Source organism: Bos mutus, chromosome 25 (assembly GCF_027580195.1).
Source record: "Bos mutus isolate GX-2022 chromosome 25, NWIPB_WYAK_1.1, whole genome shotgun sequence".
Classification (NCBI taxonomy): domain Eukaryota; kingdom Metazoa; phylum Chordata; class Mammalia; order Artiodactyla; family Bovidae; genus Bos; species Bos mutus.
In genome coordinates, this window is record NC_091641.1 from 31,552,403 (window position 1) to 31,570,499 (window position 18,097).

An 18,097-nucleotide genomic window follows, 5' to 3' on the forward strand; every position below is an offset into this window, starting at 1 on the left:
AGACACTAAGTTTGTGGTGATTTTGTTACAGCAACCAGAGGCAACTCATACAATCCCATGGAGTTTTCTCTTGTACTGGCAAAATGATGTCCATCTTCATGTAGCTATACAACACCCTTCAGGGCCTGGCCTTTGCTCATATCCTATCTAAATTTCCTGGGACCCCACTCAGGTGTCTGTGGTCTAGCCACTCTGACCTTTTAGCATCTTCTTTTCTTTCTTTTTTTCTTTTTGCTCTGTCAACATGTGGGATCTTAGTTCCCTGACCAGGGATGGAACCTGTACTCCCTTCATTGGAAGTGCAGAGTCTTAACCACTGGACCACCAGGGAAGTCCCCTTTCAGCATCTTCTGACTTAAGTCTCCTCTCTCTCCATGCACCCCTGCAGCCAGTTACCTCTTGCTCATCCTGCAGACTTTAGCTCCTAGTTACCTGGGGACATCCATTTGAGAAAAATTTATAGAGTGCTAGATGGGGTTGCTAAGAGTCCAACACGACTGAGCGACTTCACTTTCACTTTTCACTTTCATGCATTGGAGAAGGAAATGGCAACCCACTCCAGTGTTCTTGCCTGGAGAATCCCAGGGACGGTGGAGCCTGGTGGGCTGCCGTCTATGGGGTCACACAGAGTCGGACACGACTGAAGCGACTTAGCAGCAGCAGCAGCAGCAGCACTATGCTAGGGGCTGGGAACAGAGAACAGAGCAGGAAGAGTCTCTGCTGTCCTACAGGGGAGGAGGAAGACCACAAATAAGAACCCAAATGATTAAGCAAGGTCATTCCAGAGAGCGCTGAGACAACGGGCAATTTTAGGTGACCGTCAGGGAAGGACTCTCCAAGAGAAGACGTTTGAGCTGAGACCTGAGTGATGAACAGAATCCTTTCCTTAGACGGTCAGCCCTCCTTGAACGTTTCTGTCACAATGCTTACCTGGTGTTACAGACTGAATTGTGTCCCCTCCAAATTCATATGTTGACACTTTAACTCCTGACATGACTGTATTTGGAGACAGGGCCTTCGAGGAGGTAATTAAGCTTAAATGAAGTCATAAGGGTGGGGCCCCAAGCCAATATGATAGGTGTCCTCCTAGGAAGAGAAAGGCTTGTACACAGAGGAAAGACCACATGAAGACATAGACAGAGGTGGCCCTCTGCTGGCCAAGCAGACAGTTCCCCTCAGAAACTAACCCTGCCAACACGCTGATCTTGGACTTCCAGCCTCCAGAGCTCTGGGCAAATGCATTCTTGTTAAAGCCTCCAGTCTGTTGGTATCTTGTTACAGCAGCCTGAGCTAGTACACCAGGTTTATAAACTGACATCACCCAGACCACTGCCAGAGCCACCCAGCAGTCTCCCCGTTCCCCCTCTTGTTCCTCCTACTACGCCCAGTCTCAGCGCAATAGCCCTAGAGAACTTCTTGAAATGCAGATCACATTCTGTCACTCCCAATTCAGACTCAGTAGTGCCACGCAGAACAAGCTCCAAATTCCAAACAGTGGCCCGCTTCGGTTACTCAGACCTGTCTACCCTCTAACACACCTCCTGTTCTGCAGACAACAAGCTCCAGCCTCCCGGATTTTGCACTTGACCCTTCTTCTGCCGAGAGCACCTTCTTCAGCTCTGCAGACTCACCTTCGCAGAGGCGTCCCTCCCCTCTATTGTAAATGAAGCTGTCCCATCACGGTCTCTTAACCCAGACCTGAGTCTCCTGGCTTTTCACCGCCCAGAACGGTCTTTTCTGCGTCTTGGTGGGTTCCCACTGCTACTCCCCATCCCATTATGGGGCAGGGACCCTGCCTTGTCCACCGCCAGAGCCCCGAGCACCGTTGGCTGTAGAAAATACAGGTGGATGGGGGACTTCCCTGGTGGTCCAAAGGTCAAGACTTGGCCTTCCAACGCAGGGGCTTCAGATTCCATCCCTGGTCGGGGCGGGATGGGGGTGGAGTACAAAGATCCCCACATGGCCTTGAAGCCGAAAAACCAAAACATAAACATTGTACCAAATCCAACACTTTTTAAAAAGGTCCACATCACCAGGATAGGGGGGTACCTATTAAAGAGTTTTCGATTGCTGACGGCAGATTAATAATAAAGTGATGCTCTGGTGGAGGGAAAAACAAAAGGTGCACATTAAAAAAAAAATCTTAAAAAAAGAAACAAGAAAATACACGTAGATGAGGTGGCATTGGAAGGACGGGAGCCAGGCCCTCTAGCCGTCCATGTCAGAGCCACCACTGAGTTCCGTGCTCTTCCTCATCTGCAGGAAAGAGGACAACAACGATGTCCACAGGCTCCAAACAGTTCACAAGCCGGAGAGTAAGGAGCACCAGCTACTGCTGCTGCTGCTGCTGCCAAGTCGCTTCAGTCGTGTCCGACTCTGTGCGACCCCAGAGACGGCAGCCCACCAGGCTCCCCCGTCCCTGGGATTCTCCAGGCAAGAACACTGGAGTGGGTTGCCATTTCCTTCTCCATGCATGAAAGTGAAAAGTGAAAATGAAGTCGCTCAGTCGTGTCTGACTCTTAGCGACCCTGTAGACTGCAGCCTACCAGGCTCCTCCGTCCATGGGATTTTCCAGGCAAGAGTACCGGAGTGGGGTGCCATTGCCTTCTCCGGGAGCACCAGCTAAGGACTGGCTAAATAAACAGTGTCTCGGGGAAGGCACCTCCCGACACCCGAAAAGAGGTCAGTTCCCTGTGAGACGCTGTTCTAACTCCTAGCTCTTCTGCTCCGGGGTCGCGGAGCCCAGAAAAACACATGCCCGGCGAGCATCCATTTGAACCGCACGTCCACCCCCAATCGGTTCCCGGGACCGCTGCTTCCGGGAGCCGCGCAGCCCCTCCACTGGCTCCGCCCCGGGGCCGCAGCCCAACGAGGACCGCGCGCCCGCCTCGGGGGCGGCCCCGGAGGCCGAGGCCGAGGGTAACCGCCTCCCGGTGCCGCCGCCGCCGCCGCCGGGCCCGACGTGGCGCCGCCACCGCCCCCGGCGCCGACGCTCGCGGGCGCAGCCAATGGCGGCGTCTCCCGGGCGGCGGGCGCGGCCTCCGGCCGCCAGAGGGCGCCGCGCGGAGGCCGAGGAGCCGCCGCCACCACCGCCGCCGCTGCCGCCGCCGGGTCGCCGCGGAGGGAAGCTGAGAGCGAGCGCCCAGGCCGCCGCCGCTGCCGCCGTCGCCCGCTCATCGCGCGCCGCTGCCCGCCCGCCGGCGCGGCCGTCCCCGCAGGTAGGTGCGCGCCGCCCGCGCGGCGGCCCGCGCGCCACCCGGCCCCGCCCGCCGCCGCCGCCTCGTGCTCGCGCGCGGCCGGTAACGGACACGGGCGGGGAGGGCGCGCTCGGCCGCCCAGCGGCGGAACGGCGGCCCCGGGGCGCGGGGCTCGGCCACAAAGGGCGCGCGGCCCCGGCGCAGGGGCGGCCCGAGCGCGCGCCGCCGCCCGGGCCCCGCGGGCGCGCCGACGGGGGCGGGCGGGTCCCGGTGCCTCCCTCCCTGCGGGGCGGCGGGGGGCGCGTCTCCGCCAAGTGGGGCGCAGGGGCGCCGCCGTCTTCCCCATTACCGCATGTGTTTCGGTTGACAAAACACCCCCTCTCTGGTTATTTAACTAAAAAAGAATATATATATATATACACACATATATATATATGCATATATTTTCCCGTACTATTTGTGTCTGTTTGGTGATCGAGGACCCCCCACCCCCCACCAATCCGGTACCTTGGTTTTGGGAGCGGGAAGGATGCTTGGGGCGCTTGGCTCGTTAATTTCGGGTCACTCTCTCCGGCCCCCCTCCCCGTTATTTATTTATTTATTTTTCACGGGGCTCACGTCTAGGACGTGCACGAACGGTTTCCTGTCTTTATTGTGGACACCGAGACGGCCGGGGCTGGAGGTTTCTTTTCCCCACCCTTGAAGAATGAAGACCTGTCAGTTCCCATTAGCGTGAATTTCCTGTCGGGGACGGTCGCTGCAGGGGTGTGGTCCAGCTGGAAAGCTCTGGCTGGTCCCGAGAGGTCGCGCCTGCACCCTGATTGGGTGAAATTTTCGGGACTTGGGTCTTTCCCCCCAACCCCTTACTCCGATACGTAGTTGGGTATTTTAAAGGCCAACCGTCAGCCTGAAGTTCGTGTGAGCTGCCCCCGGAAGGTGGCCGCTGACCGCCGGAGCGCTTGCAATGTGGCTTGACCTCCTAGAAATGTCCTCTTCGGTGAAAGAAACACACCTGATTTTAAGTCACTTAGGAGAAAACAGTAAAACACCCCCATTCGTAATTTTTTTCCTGCTTAAATCATACAGGTTGAGATGATGTTTCGAACATATTGGGTTAACTTAAATACATTCTTAAAATTAATGTCACTGGTTTCATTTTGCTCTCTCTTCTCCTTTTAACATGGCTACTTGAAAATTTAAAATTAGATATGTGACTGGCATTATATTTCTATTGGACAGCGTTCAGCCAGAGCCTTGGAATGGGGCAGGGGTGATTAGGAGCCTGTGCCATCTGCTTATTTTTTCCTGCTTCTGTGATGGCATGTGGCCTCCTTCTCTGCTAGGCTCTCAAGGAATCCCCTGCCTCTTCCTTCTCACCCTCAGCTGGACTGCCCAGCTGATTGCTTAATGAGGATCTTGTCCTAATTTGCAGAATAATTCAAATTAGTGGACGGAATTTTCTTTGCTGAAAAAATGTTTTCCGTCTGCTGTCTACAGGAGTCTGCAAATAGTTTCACTCAGAATCAGACCTTGAGCTATTGAAGCTGAATATTTTTTTTTGGCGGGGGGTGTATGTTTGTGTGTGTGTAATGCAAAGAACATGTTGATTTTCAGGTCCTCTGCCACCTAAATGCCTTCCTTCAAGTTACCATGGCTCTTTCTTGGGTGCTCATCACACTGACCTACACTCTTTTCCCTTCCCAGCTGTTAGATACTGTCACTTTTTACAAGTACAAATGGTGGTTGTCAGATTCTGTCCTCTAATTCTTCATTTTGACTAACTGTAAAGCCTGTCAGTTTGGGAGGGTTAAATCAATGTTAAGTGGGAGAGAATCAATTAGTATACAATCTCAAGCCCAGTAATGGTGACAGTGACCCTTGGAGAGTTGTGAGCCTTCCAGTAAAGGACAAGGTAGAATAGAAGGTGTCTGTATTCTGTTGCCTTGGTTACTCTAGAATGACTTTCAAGAGAAAGTATAATGTGTGGAGATTGGATTTCCAGACAATATCTTGAAGTGTGTGTGTGTTAGTGAAAATACTTTTTCTCCAAAATCTTAGGATTGAAAGTGAAATTTGTGTTTTCTAAAGTGTGAAATGTTTACAAATCATCAGAAAAACTTTAGATAGTATTTTTCGGGTGGAGAAATAAGAAAATATTCATCCAGAAGTTTAAAATATATACTTGTTCCAAATATCAATTTAAAAAATTTAATTCACATACACGCGCACACACACAATAGAAGCATATTAAGTGAGGTGAAAATTTCCTTTGATGCAAAGAAACAGGGTCATTTATCCTTACCAGGTTTTGCCCAAATAAGAAGTTTGCTTTTTAATTTTGTTATGAGTTTAGCAATGTGTTGTTTAGTTAACTAATTACTGTTAATTTCACATACTGTGAAGCCTTGGGAACCAGATAATGGATACAGTAAAAGGCAGAAATTTTTCTGTTGCACAAATGAGAAAGTGGAACCTTTGTATTTTATTAGAATATGTGAGTCTGGAGCAGGGTAGTAATCTGGCAGTTCAGCACACCTTTGCAGTCCTGGGCATGTCACTGACCCAGGGCCTGGGTGCCCCTGGGCAAGCTGTCTGCAAGATTTTTTGTCTTTCTTGTCCATTCGTCCCATACAGGATTCCTGTGTCAGGCAAGATGTTCCCAGGGCCTTAGGAGGCCTGGGCCCCGGAAGGGCCACCTGGCACATGTTATATCTGAGAGATCTGAGAGCAAGTTCAAAGTGAACAGCTGGGGGTGGGGTGGAGAGAGGGGTTGGGGGTGGAGTAGAGGTGTGAAATTTCCTCCCTGCTGTTGCTTAGCACAGCCTTCATCTTGGGGCTTTCATTTTCAGTAGAAGGGGCAAACTGTCTCATAAGTATATCCAGGAGGAGATGTCCAAGAAGGTGCCAGAACATCTATAATAACCTTTCCCTCCCTGGTTTGTGGTCTCTGTGGGATGTAATGTGTCCACCTGCTTTTGTAAGTGTTGCAAGCCGGGGTGACAGGGAACAGTTACTTTAACTACTTTGTGTGTTGTTTGCGGCTTGACCCAGAGAGGCTTGAGTCTGAGGGCCGCATTGACTACAGGCTGATGATTATAATTTTTCACTTGCAGCTTAGGAATGCCTTTTAAGGCAAAAATTCAGGCACTGTGCTGCACATTCCCTGGGGCACCTTCTCTGGTCCTGCGTGAGGATGTCTTGGAAGTACGGCTGTTTAATAATATTTATTCCTCTTTCTAAACACATGATGTCCTGGGCGGAGGGTATTTCCACTCGCCACTTGGCCCTGGAGTGCTGTCCTAAAATTCCCTGTGTCCACACCATCGACCCCGTCTGCTTCTCTGAGTTGCTTTAAATTTCATCCCTTGCCGACGTCATCCTGTGTGCCTGAGTGTGCAGAGGGCTGTATTTATTTGGTTCCTCTTGAGTGGCACTGAAGTGCCCACCTGTCTGTGGCAGCTGCGTGTGTCTTTCAGAGCCCAGCCCCGGCGCCCTCAGAGCCACGCTGGCCCTCCTGGCAGAGCTCCTTGGATGGGAATTCAGGCCCAGGGCCAGCCCGGGCAGCTGGGCCCCTTCCTGGCTGTGCGATGCTGGCCTGGCCGCGTCACCTCTCTGCTTCAGCTTCCTCTCAGTACCTGCCTCTCAGGATTCTTAGGATTAGATGATTTCACCCTCGGAAAGCACTTGGAACAATGCCTGGCATCCAGCCAGAGCCGTCAGTGATGGCTGTGATTTTCACCTCTGCCGTATATTGTGGTCACATTTCGCTTCCTTGGTGTCTTCTGATAATGGACGCGGGTTCCCAAAGTTACCATGAAAGGCCAGAATTTCACAATTTCACATTTCATGGTTTAGTTATAGCTGTGTACTAGGCTTCGACTAGTGGGTGTCACCTCACAGGTGCAGAATAAATATATAAGGAATCGTACCGGAGAGCCAGGGTACCTTGCCTTCTGTGAAGCTTCAGAGTGAGTAAGGAACTTAAAATCAGCTGGTTCCAGAGAGGTGATGTATGTTCTAGTTTACAGTTTAGCTAATTAATGAATTGTTGTTGTTCAGTGGCTACCTAGTGTCCGACTCTTCTCAGGCCCCCTGGATGCAGCACTCCAGGCTCCCCGTCCTCCACCATCTCCCGGAGTTTCTGGCTGATTTTGTTTATTTATTTTTACTGTTCAAAGCTCCCCCCTCACCCTCCCACAACTTCCTTTCCGTTTAAGGAGAAGAGGGTGTGGCTGACTGGCTCTTCGCCTGTTCAGTTCAGTTCAGTAGCTCAGTCATGTCCGACTCTTTGCGACCCCATGAATCGCAACACGCCAGGCCTCCCTGTTCATCACCATCTCCCGGAGTTCACTCAAACTCAGGTCCGTCGAGTCGGTGATGCCATCCAGCCATCTCATCCTCTGTCGTCCCCTTTTCCTCCTGCCCCCAATCCCTCCCAGCATCAGAGTCTTTTCCAATGAGTCAACTCTTCGCATGAGGTGGCCAAAGTACTGGAGTTTCAGCTTCAGCATCATTCCTTCCAAAGAAATCCCAGGGCTGAGCTCCTTCAGAATGGACTGGTTGGATCTCCTTGCAGTCCAAGGGACTCTCAAGAGTCTTCTCCAACACCACAGTTCAAAAGCATCAATTCTTCGGCGCTCAGCTTTTTTACAGTCCAACTCTCACATCCATACATGACCACTGGAAAAACCATAGCCTTGACTAGACGGACCTTTGTTGGCAAAGTAATATGTCTCTGCTTTTCAACATGCTATCTAGGTTGGTCATAACTTTTCTTCCAAGGAGTAAGCGTCTTTTAATTTCATGGCTGCAGTCACCATCTGCAGTGATTTTGGAGTTCAAAAAGATAAAGTCTGACACTGTTTCCACTGTTTCCCCATTTATTTCCCATGAAGTGTTGGGACCAGATGCCATGATCTTCGTTTTCTGAATGTTGAGCTTTAAGCCAACTTTTTCACTCTCCTCTTTCACTTTCATCAAGAGGCTTTTTAGTTCCTCTTCATTTTCTGCCATTAGGGTGGTGTCATCTGCATATCTGAGGTTATTGATATTTCTCCCGGCAGTCTCCTTCAGGAGTGACTTAGGGTTTCAGGTTTTTCCTCTGTTGCTGTCCAGTTGATTCCCACCCTATTGATTCACTCCCTTGTTTGCTCCCTAAGGATTTGGGATCCCCCTCAGCCGGCCCCGCTGGCGTCTGGTCACTTCCACTTTGGCCCCATCCTTTGGTTTATCACGCCTGCTTTGACTGAACCGCTGTCCTGGGGACTTTGAATGGAGTGTTCTCTTTACACTCGGCCACTTCATTCATTCTTTGCTCAGGTTGTCATTGACCTGGACCCAGGAAGTGTGAGGTGATCGCGGCCAAGAAAGACAGGGGTTCTCCTGGCAGGGAGTGATGGGGGAGACAGCCTCTAAAGCTGACCCTGAAGCCCAGACTCAGGGCTGAGAGGAGCCAGCTCAGGGCAGATCTGAGAAGGGTGTCGTGGGCAGAGGGAACTGCATGCATGAGCTCCCGGAAGCGTGGAGCCCTTGACTCACCCCAGAGACCCACAGGAAGAGGAACAGCATGACCCGGGCCGGGTGAGGGTGGCGTCGCCGTCAGGAGTCTAGATTTGGTTCTGGAGGAGTTTAAGTGGACCGTGATACCCAACTTGTGTTTTTAAAGAGCATTCCTTTCAGTGTAGTGTGGGGACGGGGTGGGGGAGGGACAGTGGCGAGCTCGGAGGCCCAGAGCAGAGGTGAGGAAGGAGGGAATTGCGACACCCCCCTGCGACTGGGGCCGGGGTGGCACAGGAGGCCTGATGTGCTCAGATTTGGGGTGCCTGGCATGTATTTTTGACAGTGTCACCGACAGATGCTTTGCCGGTAGATTAGTTGGATGTGGTGAGAGAAAGGTTTCTAGTTTGAGTAGTTGGCCAGGAGGTGATTTCAGTACTGAGAAGGGCAGAGTTAGGCTTGGGAGGACGAGAGTATAACATTAGGGCCTTCCAGTTAGAAATGCTGAGTAAAGGTCACACACTGGCCCAGAATTCTCTATGGGTCTTAAACATGTCATTGTAGGATAGATGGCCTTTTTGTAAATGGCATTTGGACACCTGTTAGCTATTTGCGAATGAATATGTGTGTGTGTGTGTATATATATATATACACATATATATCACTCCTTAGAGTAAACCGGTGGATCCGGTTTAAGGAAAAAAAAAATTTTTTTTTAATGAAACAGTGAGACTACTAGACGAAAACGTGGAGAGTTATTTCATAATCTCAGAGTGGTGCAGGCATTTCTTTCTTTCTTTAAATAATTTTACTTCTTTATTTATTTTGGCAGTATTCACTGCTGCTAGGGCTTTTCTCTAGTTGCAGCGAGCAGGGGCTACGCTAGTTGCGGTGCATGGGCTTCTTGTGGTGGCTTCTTTTGTTGCAAAGCCTGGGCTCGAAGGCTTGCGGGCTTCAATAACTGTGGTATGTGGGCTCAGTAGTTGTGGCACACGGGCTTAGTTGTTCCGTGGCATGTGGGATCTTCCCAGAACCGGGATCAAACCCTTGTCGCCTGCTTGACAGCCATTCTTAACTACTGAGCCGTCAGGGAAGCCCAGGCGCTTCTGATAATGTCAAAATCCAGAAGCCATAAAAGAAAGTATTGAGCTACTTAAAAATAAGACTTTTGCTGTCAAAAAGTATCATAACCAACATCAAATGTTTGACATCATGTTGGGGAAAATAATAATAACATCACAAAGGATTGCTTTCCTCAACACATAGAGAGCTTCCATGAATCAAAACAGCTCAGCCTGGAAGAAAAATGCATGAAGGAAATGAAACAACAGTTCACAGAAAAGGAAGTACAAACGGCTCTTAAATCTTAAAAGATGTTCAGCCTCACTAATGATAGGAAGACTGAAACAAACAAAGCCCCAGCCACAGTTGTCACGCTGTTTGTCAGCTCCCTGACGGCAGTGGAAACGTCCGATGATTTCTTGTGCACTGGTGCCGGGTAGGGTCATTTGGTAAAACTTGGTAGTAGCTGGCAAAATAAAGAAACGCACCTACCCTTCATTCCTTGGAAATTCTTTGAAGATAATGCACATATGAAATGTCCTGTGTATCTGGTGAACTTTTAAAGACTGAAAACAACCACAGTGTCCTAGGGACCTGGTGACGTTCGGGTGCAGCCATATCACGGGCACGCTGCATGGCTGTTAACACAGCTTGATATGTGCTGACGTGGACTGACCTTCAAGACGAGGTGCCAGTCAAGAAAAGTAAGGTGTGGACACGTGTTAGAAGCCCCGGTTTGTATAAAAAATAGCGTATCCACAGGATATTTTTAACTTTTTATTTTGAAATAATTACATACTCACAGTATAATGCGAAAGTCATATATTGACTCCCACAAACCCTTCATCTGCTTCCCCCAGTGGTGCCGTCTTGCCTACCTGAAGTGCCTTAGCCAAGCCAGGAAACTGACATCTGTATAATACAGACCTTACTCAGCTCTTCATTTACATGTGTGTGTGTTTCTGGGCAGTTTTATCCCACGTGTAGATTCATGTAACCACCTCTGTAGTCCAGGCACAGCTTTGTTCACAGAGTGTCTTCGTCAGGATGCCCAGCAGATCTGTGTCAAAGATGTTCTGTTGATTGATTGCCCTCAGAGGGCACACAAGTGGCTGAATGATCGGGCTGGGAAGACGACATTCCTTTTCACTCTCATGGTATTTTAAAGGCCTGCTTTCTGGACAGCGGGTGGCGTCTGGACATCCAAGTAGAACGACCAGGAAGAAGGTATCTGTGAGCTCTGCCAGGGGATGGACACGGGCATTGTTGGGCCCTCGATGAGAATATTTCACATCTGGGTGGGGCAGGGGGTTCCTGAGGGGAGAGAGGGGGGGACACAGGGAGAGGGGTTCTGGTGCCCCCCAGGGCCCTCACGTTTAGAGGTCAGCTGGAGGTGAAGCCCCCTGCCTCTGCTGAATTTGAAGAGAAGTGGTTGTTGGATTAACTTGATCAAGTTCTCCTTCACTTTAAAACTGAGGCTGGATTCTGTTGACTGGATCCCAAAATAAGATGGTGTGGAAAGCCTTTATTGTTTTATTTTAAAATGAGATGTGGGGGGAGGCTTCATTTCACAGGTAAAACTAACTACGGTGGGAAAAAATCCGAACAGCGATTGCCCTGGGTGCGGGGTAGGGGAGGACTGGCCGGAGAAGGGGCCCGAGGGAGCTTCCTGGAGTGAAGGCAGGGGTGTGTCTCAAGGCCAGGGTCTGGGTTACATGAATGTATCGTTTGTCAAAACCTGCCTTAACGTATGTGCGTTTTACCTGAAAAACTGCAAACAGATGTTGAACTCCACATAATGCTGAGGTGTTTTGTGGTGAGTTATAATTGATGTCTGCAGCTCACTTTGCAGTTTACAAAATTGTGTTGGTGGATGGACGGAGGGTGGGCAGACGTCATTAAGGATGGGCAGATGTAATACATATACCAAAATATTAATTGTAAGATATAGGTAGTATAGAGGTATATGGTATTCATGGTAAAAAAAAAAATTTTTTTTCTGGGTGTATAAAAAATTTTCATAACAAAATTTAGGGGAAAATTCTACAGAACACGGAATGCTGTGTCATATTATATTTAAATGTCAGCTCATGCTCTGTTCCCCAGTCTTTAAACATGTGGAAGTGGCATGGCATTTCCTGCTGTTAAGAATCTACGTCTTACTTTCTCTTAATCGCTGGCTTGAGTCGTCAGCTCTTTCTCTGCTGCGCTTTGTCCCTAAGAGGGCAAAGGTTCAAGGTTTTTGAGCACTTCCTGGGGAAGCAGCTCTAAGGCTCTTATCTTGGCAGATTATCCTAACCCAGAGTCCCTTCTGAGTCCACAGATTGGCTTTTTTTGTTGTTGTTACGTAAATGAACCCATTTATTATAGGCTAGGCAACGTTATCAAATGGTGGTACTTCTCCTGGTCCTTCGGTTCCTTAGTCTTCTTTCTGATGCAGCCTTGACTGTGATGGCAGAGGTGGTGGTGAAGGTCCAGGCACCACCAGCTGCTGTTCTCACACAGGAACCTCAGTGCCAAGTGCCCACGGCTCGTCTCTTCTTGGTTTTGCCACAGAAGGAGCAGGTGTGCTTGGCATGCTGGCTGGTTTCAGTTTTCTTCACCGGCTTCCTGAGGGAGGCATCATAACAGGTCCCGTGTTTGCCCACGATTCTGACCTTGTTGGTGCATTTCACCAGGTAGCCGCCACCTAGGTCCGGGCCCAAGAGCCAGGTTTACTTCTCAAGTGAACCTCAGATTAATTCTGCAGCTCGCCAGGCAAGGGTGGGGAGAGGCCCGTCGTTCACTGAGGAGAGGAGAGGCTTCTTGCCTGCAGCTTCTTTTCTTTCATCCCTAGTCACTCTGGCCTGACCACCCTGGGCCCCCAAGTGCAGCCCTGGGTCCCTTTGAGCTCCAAGGTTCTGATTCTGCCTTAAGATAAAGAAGAGAAAACTCGAGTGGCCCCGGAAGGGCTCAGAAGCCACATAGGCTTCTTTGAGTACTTTCTTTTTCCAGAGGTCATTTATCCACAAGATTAAAAAAAAATTTTTTAAAGGTTTGCTGTGAAGAGACTCTGTCTTACCCTCTCCCAGCCCCCAGGTTTCTCTCACTGCTGTTGCTTCTGTAAATCCATCTGGAGCTATCTCGTCTGTGGCTCGTGCTCAGTTGCCTCAGCCGTGTCTGACTCTTCGTGACCCCATGGACTGTAGCCCGCCAGGCTCCTCTGTCCATGGCATTTCCCAGGCAAGGATACTGAAGTGGGTTGCCATTTCCTTCTCCAGGGGATCTTCCCTACCCAGGGATCGCACCCATGTCTCTGGCATTGCAGGCGGATTCTTTACTGCTAAGCTACCAGGGAAGCATGAAAGTTGTTGAGAATGTACAGTAAAAGTTCTCATCACAAGGAAAAAAAAATATTTTTATATTCTTTTAATTTTGTGTTTATGTGAAGTGATGGATGTTCACTAAGCCTGTTACGGTAATCATTTCATGAGGTTTTTATGTCAGATCATTGTGTTCTACACCTTAACCTTACACAGTGCTATATTTAGTGGTATCTCAATAAAACTGAAAGGGGGAAGAAAAGGAAAAAGCCTTAGCACCAGTTCCCAGGTTTCAGGGCACTCCAGCCTCCATCCCACTCTACACTTTGAAAAACTTGCATAACACATGGTAAGCAGTAATGAAACTAAAACAATTCAGTTATGTATACTTGAAACATGGGTGTAGATCCATAGTTTGCGTGACACGATGTCCTCTTAGAATTAACTCTCAGGAGTCCTCGTCCAAGGGTGACTGTGTGGACCCCCCAACCCCTCTCCACCCCACCAGGGAGCGTTTAACAATATCTGGAGATACTGGTTTGTCACATCTGAGGGGAGTCATGCTGCTGGCACTTAGTGGGCAGAGGTCAGGAAGCTGCTAGCATCCCACGGCACACAGGACAGCTCTCCATGCTAAGAGAGTTTGTTGTTGTTATTCACTCACTCTTTGCGACCCTGTGGACTGCAGCACGCCAGGCTTCCCTGTCCTTCACTATCTCCCAGAGTTTGCTCAAATTCATGTCCATTGAGTTGGTGATGCCATCTAACCGTCTCATCCTCTTTCGTCCCCTTCTCCTTTTGCCTTCAGTCTTTCCCAGCATCAGGGTCTTTCCCAACGAGTCAGCTCTTCACATCCAACCAGAGTATTGGAGCTTCAGCGTCAGCATCAGTCCTTCCAGTGAATATTCAGGGTTGATTTCTTTTAGGATTGACTGGTTTGATCTCCTTGCAGTCCAAAGGACTCGCAAGAGTCTTCTCCAACACCGCAGTTCAAAAGCATCAATTCTTCGGTGCTCAGCTTTCTTTATGGTCCAACCCTCACATCTATACATGAGTACTAGAAAATCATAGCAAAGTGTATGTCTTTGTAGGCAAAGTGATGTCTCTGCTTTTTAATATGCTGTCTGGGTTTGTCCCCGAATGGCTGAGATTGAGTGACCCTGGTTTAGGATGCTGAGAGGTGATGTTTTATCCCATTTCTCTTCTCTGTGGGTCTCCTGTAGCTTTCTGGAAAATACTTCATGAACAATGGCCAGTCAGGGTAAATACCCCCGGTGTTGACATCAACCTGAGTTACATTTAAGGTAAACCCTTACCGTCTAGAAAATTCCAATTAAAGTAACTTCTCTTAGATCCTCATTCTATCAGTTATATCAACAAGGATTGTTTCAAAAGTCTGTGTAACAGAGTATGGATCAGGCTTAGACTCTGCTCATAAGGAAGTCAAAATCCCTCAGAGGCAAGCGGATATGAAACCTTTTTGCTCCTGGAAGGTTTCCAGAAGCAAAACAAGGCCAGGACTGTTCTCATAGCTGCTTCCGCGTGCGTGGAGACAGGCCAGAAACAAAACCCGCAGTTGAAGGAGGGTAGATGAGAGGGGGAGAGAGAGGTGACTTGTGCATGAGGATTGTTTAGAAGGGGCCTGCCGAATCTGCCCGGCTGTTCAACGTGGAGCAGGCAGAATGTGGACACCCTCTGCTCGAGGCGCACGAGACAGTGGGGACCACGGGCCCAGCTCAGATGGTGTCCTCAGCCTCAAAGACCCTAGTCAAGCCAGAGGAGATGGATGCGTCCACAGTTAATTGTGCGGCATGACCTCGATCCTGAGTGTTTTAATTGGGGTCCAGGAGCCCCGTGCCTTGTGTAACTTGTTGCCTGTTTCTTTCCAGGTTTCTCCTTTAGAAAGTGGATGTGTGGGATAACATGTCCAGTGTGTCCGAGGAGAGAAGAAAAAGGCAGCAGAACATTAAGGAAGGACTACAGTTTATACAGTAAGGGCTCCCTGCACGCCTGTGTCCTCGCCACATACAGTTCCGTTTTGCTGTGGCTCTGCATTTAGGAGGGGATGGGATACTTTTAGTCCTATTCACTTGGGTTAGAAATCGGATATTTTTGTCCCAGCAATGCCTTCTGTTCCTGGAACATCAGTCCCTTTGTGTTCCAAGGTGGATCTTGCCATCACCGATATTTCAGGGTTAAAATCCTGACTTATCTCCCAGAATGTTTGACGGAGGAATTTGAACCTAGTTTCACTCTGATGAGGGAAAGTCAACATCGGTCAGCACCCAGGGCTTTTGTGGTCACACTCCTTCTGTTGAGAAGCCCGGTCTCCAACTGGCCTTCGTGACGCACGAAGTGACAGGACCACAGCCCGGGTGGCCGTGTCCAGGCAGAAAGACTTCTTTGTCCCTCCTGGGAAGGGGATATTCTTTCCCTCTGTCTGCAGTGAATTGGAACAAGTAGAACTAGTGGTTCTGTACTATTTTAAAACTTTTTCGGCATTTGAAGAATTAGGCCCTCTGTTAGTAGAAGTAGATTTGAAAGGTAAATGTTACCCTAAAGAAGATACAAAAGAATAGTTTTAGATTTTTTTTTGCGACTACAGTTATATGTGAATCAAGGTCATAGAGGACAAGTAGGTCTTTCAAATGTACTTTGAACCAGTGATGAGCTAATGAGAAGCCCAGTTTTAGGGTCACTTCTGGATGAACAAATCCTGACAGGGACCTGATCATCAAAATTAACTGGTTTCTTCTTCTTAGGTCACCGCTGTCGTATCCAGGAACACAGGAACAATATGCGGTAAGGAAAAAATCTGTTTGAAAGTAGCTTGTGAACGGTCACATGTAGCCTGGCTTGGCAAACCCCAATGCAGCCCTCTGTCTGTTTTTGTAAATAAAGTTTTATTGGAACACAGCCATGCTCATTTGCTGGTGTGTTATCTGGCTGCTTTCATGACATGGTTGAGAGAGACTGTATGGCTCACAAAGCCTCAAATCCTTACTGTCTGGGTATTTACAGGAAAAGTTTGTCAACTCGTGTATATAAGATAAGGTTAGTTTTTTCTGGCATACTTGGACAGTTGTGTATTTTCTTTCCTCTGTTAATGTAGTTTTGAAGTAATTTCTTTTGAGTCCCTTGACAATTACTTTTAGCCTTTCATTTCAGGAAGAATGAGAGGGACAGATTATGAATGAGAGGGACAGAGTATCTTCTGGTTTTTCTTTAGCAGAGAAATTGTCACAGTAAAAGGGTGGCTGGGTAATCAAATGAAAGAGCTGGAGATGAATTGAGTTAGAGAGAAAGCCCAGTTGACTAGGCCTGGAACTAAAGATGCTCATCTCTGCAGACCATTAGTTCCCCTTGGCTTTGTGTCTCTGCGGGTTTTGGTGTTTCTGAACGTCGCTCCTTTCTCTCTGCCTCCCTCCCTCTCTGTTCATTTCAGTCTCTTCCTTCCTTTTCTCCAAACAGATGTAGAACTGTAAAGTATGAGAGCTAGCAATCATGTGGAGCAGTCCTTTGATTTTACAGATGGGCACTCGGGGCCCAGAGAGGGGAACCAGCCTGTCTCTCAAGTCACCTCAGTCATTAAAGATCGATCTGGACAGTTTCCTTTGTCACTTTCATCAGCTTAGACGTGAATTCATGAAACGAGATGAAGAGCTGCATGTTTATCTGCCCCGTTGATAGGAAAGCATTACTTATTTATTTAATTTATTTTGGGGGCTGCACTGGGTCTTCATTCTGGTGCACAGACTCTCTAGTTAAGGTGCACAAGCTTAGTTGCTCCGAGGCATGTGGGATCTAGTTCCATGACCAGGGATCGAACTGGTGTCCCCTTCATTGGAAGGCAGTTTCTTAACCCCTGGGCCACCAGGGAAGTCCCGGAAAGGGACTTTTAAAAATCTTAAAGCAATGATAGTAATCCTGAAGGAAACTCAAAGAACATTTGCCCCTACCAAAAGAATATGTGTACTAAAAGCAATAAAAAAAAAGATTTGACATCCCCTGGAAGAAAAACTATGACCAACCTAGACAGTATATTAAAAAGCAGAAACATTACTTTGCTAACACAGGTCCGTCTAGTCAAAGCTATGGTTTTTCCAGTGGTCTCGTATGGATGTGAGAGTTGGACCTTAAAGAAAGCTGAGCACTGAAGAATTGATGCTTTTGAACTGTGGTGTTGGAGAAGACTCTTGAGAGTCCCCTGGACTGTAAGGAGATCAAACCAGTCAGTCCTAAAGGAAATCAGTCCTGAATATTCATTGGAAGGACTGATGCTGAAGCTGAAACTCCAATACTTTGGCCACCTGATGCGAAGAACTGGCTCATTGGAAAAGACCCTGATGCTGGGAAAGATTGAATGCAGGAGAAGGGGATGACAGAGGATGAGATGGGTGGATGGCATCACCGGTTTGACGGACATGAGTTTGAGCCAGCTCTGGGAGTATTGGTGATGGACAGGGAGGCCTGGTGCGCTGCAGTCCGTGGGGTTGCAAAGAGTCGGACACGACTGAGCGACTGAACTGAACTGAACCCCCTAAATCAGTAAGCCACCTGAACATTTACAAAAGAAGAAATACAAATGGTCCATTAAAATGTGAAGAAGTTCAACCTTGCTGGTAATCAGATATGCAAATAAGTAAAGGTTACCGTTTTCCCCCTAGAAATTGGTAGATTTTATGTGTGCATGCTCATGCACGTGTGTACACGTGTTGGCAGGGGTGCTCTCAAGCAAGCCACTATACACATTCATCGTTACTGCCTTTTTTGGAAAACAACAATAAATACCAGTTAGAAGCCTTAAAATGCTCATTCCACTTGTAGGAATTTGTCCTCGGCACAGAGTTGGCGATGTCAACAAATATTGACAGGCTGCTTTTGCAGCACTTTTCTTAATTGATTTTTTTCTTGGGAAAAGCAAGCAGGAGGAAACTCTAGCTGAGATAGTAGTGACCTGGCCTAGATTTCATAATTTCTTACAATAGTGCTTATTGCTCTGTCAAATTATTTCCTCTGAAGTTTTAGATACAGAAATTA

The 18,097-nt window shown here is 48.5% G+C and overlaps 1 protein-coding gene across 4 annotated transcripts in view; it reads left to right on the plus strand.

The window, feature by feature from the left end:
* Nucleotides 1-3,078: 3,078 nt before the first annotated feature.
* Nucleotides 3,079-18,097, plus strand: part of ZC3H7A (zinc finger CCCH-type containing 7A) — a 38,412-nt gene continuing 23,393 nt past the window's right edge. Inside the window, exons 1-3 of one of the 4 annotated variants that reach the window (XM_070362866.1) lie at nucleotides 3,079-3,218; nucleotides 14,947-15,048; nucleotides 15,820-15,859. In XM_070362866.1, coding sequence (XP_070218967.1) covers nucleotides 14,981-15,048; nucleotides 15,820-15,859 — 108 coding nt within the window. In that variant the 5' untranslated portion in view covers nucleotides 3,079-3,218; nucleotides 14,947-14,980. Of the gene's footprint in view, nucleotides 3,219-10,689; nucleotides 10,983-14,341; nucleotides 14,362-14,459; nucleotides 14,862-14,946; nucleotides 15,049-15,819; nucleotides 15,860-18,097 lie in introns of those variants that run through there. The other 3 variants (XM_070362867.1, XM_070362869.1, XM_070362868.1) reach the window with 3 other exon arrangements.